Here is a 6,000-nt window from a genome sequence, read left to right as displayed (position 1 = left end):
TTGATGTCTCGACGGCAGTTGGAGATGAAGAGGTCGAGGGAGGGTAGGAGGCCTTGGGGTGGTGTCCAGGAGGAGGGGGTGTGTTGGAAGCGGGAGAAGGGGTCAGTAGAGGGAGGGTTAGGTTCACGGTTGATGAAGTAAGCATGGAGGCGGAGGCGGCGGAAAAACTGCTCTATGTCCAAGCGTGAGCGGTAAGTTCCTCGAGCAGCCACCAATTGTAGTAGATCATGGTGGATCATTCCAGCATCCAACAGCTCCCACACACTTCAGCTGCAACCCATCACCTATCCAGCCTTCTCTATTAGATTTAATTAATTAATTTGGATCTTAAACAAGTGGGTTTCCTAATTGTAATCTTTAGTTGTCAGACCATCTCCTGATTAAAATCCTTGGCTCATCAAGAGATACATAAATAATACGCACCAATCGCCGACCTGTTTTTCACTAGCGCACCTTAGCTCTGATAGGTTGGAAGGGTTCTGCCGTTGCTCATTTCTGTCTCTCACCACTTCTTTATTCTTACACAGGGACCATTCTTGGTTTACTGAGCATCACTCTCTGTCTCTGGTCTTTATCTCCTGGTATTCTCACGTATGCCCCCTCTGTGTGCCCAGCGACTGACCAGCAAGTTAAGACTTTGCTGTGATTTCACACATAGACTGTTTCCTCTTCTCCCTGCGTTATTTTATCTGGTGTCTGCCTCTCCCATTCTCCTACTCTTTTACTTATTTTTATGAGTAAAGTATAGTTTTGAAACAAAAAAATTATCTTTATATACAAAGTCACTAAAGCAGTTCGGTTCTGTACAGTAGCATATGGAGAAACAAACAACATTGGAGTTTGACACAATCCAACAAACAAATCAAAGGCATTTCTTACTTGTAGAAGATCACACTTACATATATTTGAGGTACCGGGAGGGCCCGATAACTGAACGGACCCCCATTTAACTTCAGCATAATGACCTCAGACGGTGGTCTTTCTCCACTGTGCCCTGGCGACGGCTGCCCCAAGCTATGATGCATCCCTCAGCACATGTCCTGGACCTTGGAATGTGCCAGCCTGAAACAATCAGGGTCAACTCCTTGCTCTAGAAGACCAGCAAGTTTTCTTGGGTAGACCAAAGGGTGTTTTTCACTGAGTTGATGGTCCTCTAGGCACAGTTGATGTTTGTCTCAGTCCCAGGGAACACATCGTAGAGCATAGAGTCCTGCGTTACAGCTGCTTGGGATGAACCTCAACAAAAACTGCTGCATCTCTGTCCAGACCTTCTTTGCAAAGGTACATTCTGGATGTGTGATAGTCTCTACATCCCTTGCAGCCACTTTGAGGGCAGCGTGTGGTGGCACAGAGGGTCCAGGCATACATAAAGGATCTCATGGGTAGTGCCCGTCTCACCACCAGCTAAGCGATGTCTTGGTGCTTCTTGGAAGGTTCTGGCGATGAGGCATTCTGCCAAATGACTTTGACAGTCTGCTGAGGGAACCACATGACAGCGTCCATCCTCTCCTTTCCCCACACGGTCTCAAGGATGCTATGTGCTGACCACTTCTGGATGGACTTGTGATCAAAGAAGTTTTCCTTTGCAGATTTCTCCATGAAGGACAGGTGATACAGAACAGTCCAACTACTTGGAGCGTTCCGCAGCAGCGAGGCCAGTCCCAAGTTTCACAACTCCAGGGATAGGTAGAACCTCAATATGAAGTGGCACTTTGTGTTTGTGTTTGTGTACCAAGGGTCTACGCACAACTTGATGCAGCCGCCAGGTGGCCATCAGGATGAGGGCGACGCTTGGTAGTTCTATCCCACCCCCTCCCCACCTCCCCCTCTACCTTATCAGAGTTTTGTACACAGTATCCCTGTGGACGCGGTCCGTCTTAGACTCCAGATAACGTAGAAGATGGCTCAAATGACTGCAAGGGAATGGGCCAGACCTGTGCCACATACAAATACAGGGAAAGCGCCTCACATCTGATGATCAGGTTTTTACCCACAATGGAAAGGAAGCAATGCTTCCAAAAGCCCAGTTTCTACCTCACCTTGGCAATATGCTCCTCTCAAGTTTTTTGCGCACACCCCGAACCCTCCAAGCCATATTCCCAGCACCTTCAGGTAATCTGTCCTGACAGTGAAGGGGTTAAAGGATCAGTTGGCCCAGTTCCAAAAGAACATGGCCTCACTTTTGCCTTGATCTACCATGGTTCCCGAGGCCAGTTTGAACTGGTTGCAGATGCTCATGAGTCTGCGCACTGACAGCAGATTGAAGAAGAAAACAGCAATGTCATCTATGTGTGGGAAGGCTTTGATCTACAAGCCTCTGCTGCCTGGAATAGTCACCCCCCCCTCAGGCTCACATTCTTGCTGATGGACTCAGCAAAAGGCTCTGTACAACACACAAACAAGGCAGGAGAGGTGCACAGTCCTGCCTGACTCCAGATCTGATCGGGAAGCTTTCTGATTCCCATCCATTGATTGAGACTGTCTCTGCTCCTCTCTCTCCCACTCTTAGTTTTAGTCCTGACAAAAGTTTTCGGCCTGAAACATTGACTTTCCTGCCCTTTGGATGTTGTCTGACCAGCTGTGCTTTCCCAAACCCTCCCCTATAGACTCTGGCTTCCAGTATTTGCAGTCCTTATTGTCTCTTAGTTTTATGTATTTCTTTCTCTATTTCAGACCAATATCATCAAAGGAGGAAGAGACTTGTGAAGATGCACAAAGCTAGCAGTATTAGAGAGCACCTCGATATCTTACAGACTGCGATTAGACCGACACATCCTCAGACTGAAGAGTCCAAGTTGGGCAATGTCACCCAGCAGCATTCAAGACAAAAACGCTTTTTGTCATATCCAAGATTTGTAGAGATCATGGTCACTGCCGACAACAAAATGGCGCAACATCATGGGAGGAATTTGGAGCACTACATTTTAACACTTATGTCAATAGTGAGTATCATCTGCAAATGGTGGTACGTGTTTGCGTAAATGTGAGTGAAATAATACTAGTGGAAAGAGGTCATTTATCCACTCTTTGCTTTCTGTTACATCCTTGCTGTCTTTCCCCAGCATCTGAAATACAGCTGTTGGTGTAAGCTGAAGCATCCAGTGAAAATGAAATTTAAAAGTAGTGAAAATGCAATAGACTCGAAATGAAATGGGAATGATCAATGTAAAGGATTATTGTTTCAATTTGGAAGTTTACCACACCAAAATTTATATTTTAGTGTTCAGATCAAGTTGGTACCAAAGTAAGTCTTTGAATTTTCACACCATGTGCATTACTAATGAATTAAAATTAAACTTGTCATATGTTTGTAAATTCAATAGTTGAAAGCCCGCTCTTCAGTGGCGCCCTTGATTTTGAGTTGCTCTCTGTTTGTTTGCAAAAATGCAAGGTTGCAAAGTATCTGCAAAGATCTTTACCCTGTTAAACAAATCCTCATCATATGAAACAGCTGAAAATGTAGTGTTATATTTTGTTAATTTTTTTTCTCCCATACCTCAGATTTTCTGATTCCAACAGAGATGTTGTAGCATGGCTGCAGTCTCTCACTCATCCAGTCATTCATTCACTTGTTGAACTAGACAGTGTTGATGGACTATTTACTCATAGAAGACTTTTATAGTCCAAACTGATTTTGTCCTCAATCAGAGTTCACACATGCTTTCTAGTGCAAGTCATTGGAGAGCAGTGAAGGAGCCCCCACTGCCTTCAAAAGCCAGGAATAGTGTGACTGAAGTCCCAGCTGATATCAGATCATTTAACTCGGATGAAAATGTTATGGATTAGTTTATTGTAAAATCTGTACCACACAAGCACCTCCTGATTTTAGAGTTCATCTGAAGTCAACAGCAATAATGTTATAAGTTAAGCAAATAACTATTGTGAAGGTCATGTTACAAAATCACTTTCCTCTCCCCAAAACATAATAGGTCATTTAAAAAATGTACGAAGAACTTCAGTTTATGTAGCACATTGAATGTAGTAAGACAACCCAAGATGGGTCATAGGACCCCATTCAGGCAAAATGTGACACCAAGTCACATAAGGAGATAATGATGCAGGCCAAATGCTGGGTCAAAGTAGATTTTGGAGTTACAAAGGAGGAAAGGGAAGTGTGGACAGCGAAGTTTTGGGATGGAATTCCAGCACTTAGAACCTAGACTTCTGAAGGCATGGCTGACAATAGTGGGTAGAGGAATTCGAGATGTACAACTGGTTAGAATTAGATGCTGGAGAGATTACAGGAGGGACAAGGCTATGGAAGGATTCAAAAACAAGGATAAAATAATTAATTCCTTGAGATCGTTATTTGCAGTGTAAACTGATAGAAGGCCAGAAACATGGTTAGTGCTACTTCTTCCGTCTTCATCATGCGCACATAGTCTTGGAGATGAAGAAATTTTATAGAGTCGTTAACGTCAAGTGATGTTGCTTGCAGTGCTACAATTTATTTGTCCTTGTATAACACATTTCAGATGACCTATGTAGGAGAACCCCCATGGCGGTGTGACAAGCCCACAGTTTATAGTCCGCTAATTGGTTCCTGTCGATGGAGTGACATGTAAACTGTAGCCTCAGGGTAACAAGCTAGTAAAACAATGTTTGAAAGCTGTTTAGTACAAACTTGGAGACGCTGTGCTGCTCTTTCAGTGAAATATACTCAGTGCAGTGTAGTGCTCAATGAGGAAATGATCTCCTTTACAGCTTTGGTGATGGAGTTGCTTCATGTTGGGCTACTGCTAACAGGAACTTGTAGTTTCGAAACAGTTGACCATTCTGCATGAGTATCTAGAGGCAAGGAGAAATGACCAGCTGGTTTGGGCAGATTCATTGGCTGGTCTGGGGAATGTTACAGGGCTGTAAAAAGTCGCGAACCAGAGGCTGACCAGGAAATGTTGTTGGTAATAAATGACCTGACATGATGCAGGGGGGAGTAATGGCAGAACGAGCTGGATTGGGAGGGAGCATTAGATGAGCTGTCAAAGTGTGCGAGTAGGAGAGCACCAAGTGGGCTGCTAGAATGGACAGTGTTGGGTAGATTGTCGAAGGTGAAAGTAGTGACTGATGTGTTGCTCGAGAAAGAGTGGGGATTGTTGCACTGGACTGACAGATTGCCAGTTGAGAGGGGATGGGCTATCAAGGGGATGAATGTATAGTTAAGTTGAAGCAGGAATGTTTATTGCTGTGTTGGAGGGGAGCGGGGCAAGGGGGTTTGGTCATGACAAGGGGTTTGTCACAATGGAGGTCATATCTCTAGCTGTGAAGGAAAGTGGCAGGATAGTTTTTTGGGGGTGTGACGGTGGGCTAACGGGGTATTTTTGGGCTGTCAGAGTGGAGTGACAGATGGGCGTTTGGCAGGGGTAAAGGATGTTGGATGTGATGCAGTGAAGGATGACATCAAAGGGATGCCAGGGTCAGAGGGATGTCAAGGAGTTGGCAGTATCAGTGTCTGTTGTTAGTGGGCAGGACCCACTGGAGAGTAGGATGGTTATTGGGCATAGTTTTGGCAAACTCACCTGGAGAGCAGCAGGTTATTATCCTGACAAATAAGCAAGTTACCTTGGAAAGTATTACACAAAAGCCAATATTGCCCTTGCCTATCATTCACGCGCATGTATTAGCAAGGATTGTGGGACCACACTGTGGATTCCTTCTCACTGCCGATTCTTAACTCGAGAACATTGAAGCTGTACGTGAGACCCCAACCACTACTTAGGCTGGAAACAACCAGCTCATCACACGGTAGGAATTTGAGACCGACACACACATGCACACATATATTCACTCCTGTAATTATTCACTGTCATTTGTATCAGACTTACTAGTGATACTTAGGAAAGGTAATGCCATCTTTTTTAAGTACCACTTTGAGTTGTGACATTAATCTGATGCTTGTAGAAGAAACAAAAGACTTACATTTAGATAAAATGTAGGAAACATGGTAGATAATTTGCACTCAGCAAACTCCCACAAAAAGCAACGTGATAATGACCAGATAAT

At 44.4% G+C, this 6,000-nt stretch overlaps 1 protein-coding gene across 1 annotated transcript in view; it reads left to right on the top strand.

Moving 5' to 3' along the window:
- LOC109912901 (A disintegrin and metalloproteinase with thrombospondin motifs 20-like) overlaps nucleotides 1-6,000 on the top strand; it is a 344,616-nt gene that overhangs the window by 99,871 nt on the left and 238,745 nt on the right. Inside the window, exon 4 of the mRNA XM_048607987.1 lies at nucleotides 2,674-2,942. Coding sequence (XP_048463944.1) covers nucleotides 2,674-2,942 — 269 coding nt within the window. The remainder of the gene's footprint in view (nucleotides 1-2,673; nucleotides 2,943-6,000) is intronic.

This window comes from Rhincodon typus, chromosome 18 (genome assembly GCF_021869965.1).
Source record: "Rhincodon typus isolate 14 chromosome 18, sRhiTyp1.1, whole genome shotgun sequence".
Lineage (NCBI taxonomy): Eukaryota > Metazoa > Chordata > Chondrichthyes > Orectolobiformes > Rhincodontidae > Rhincodon > Rhincodon typus.
Note: the sequence above shows the minus strand (reverse complement) of the source record. Positions and strands in the feature narration are given on the sequence as shown.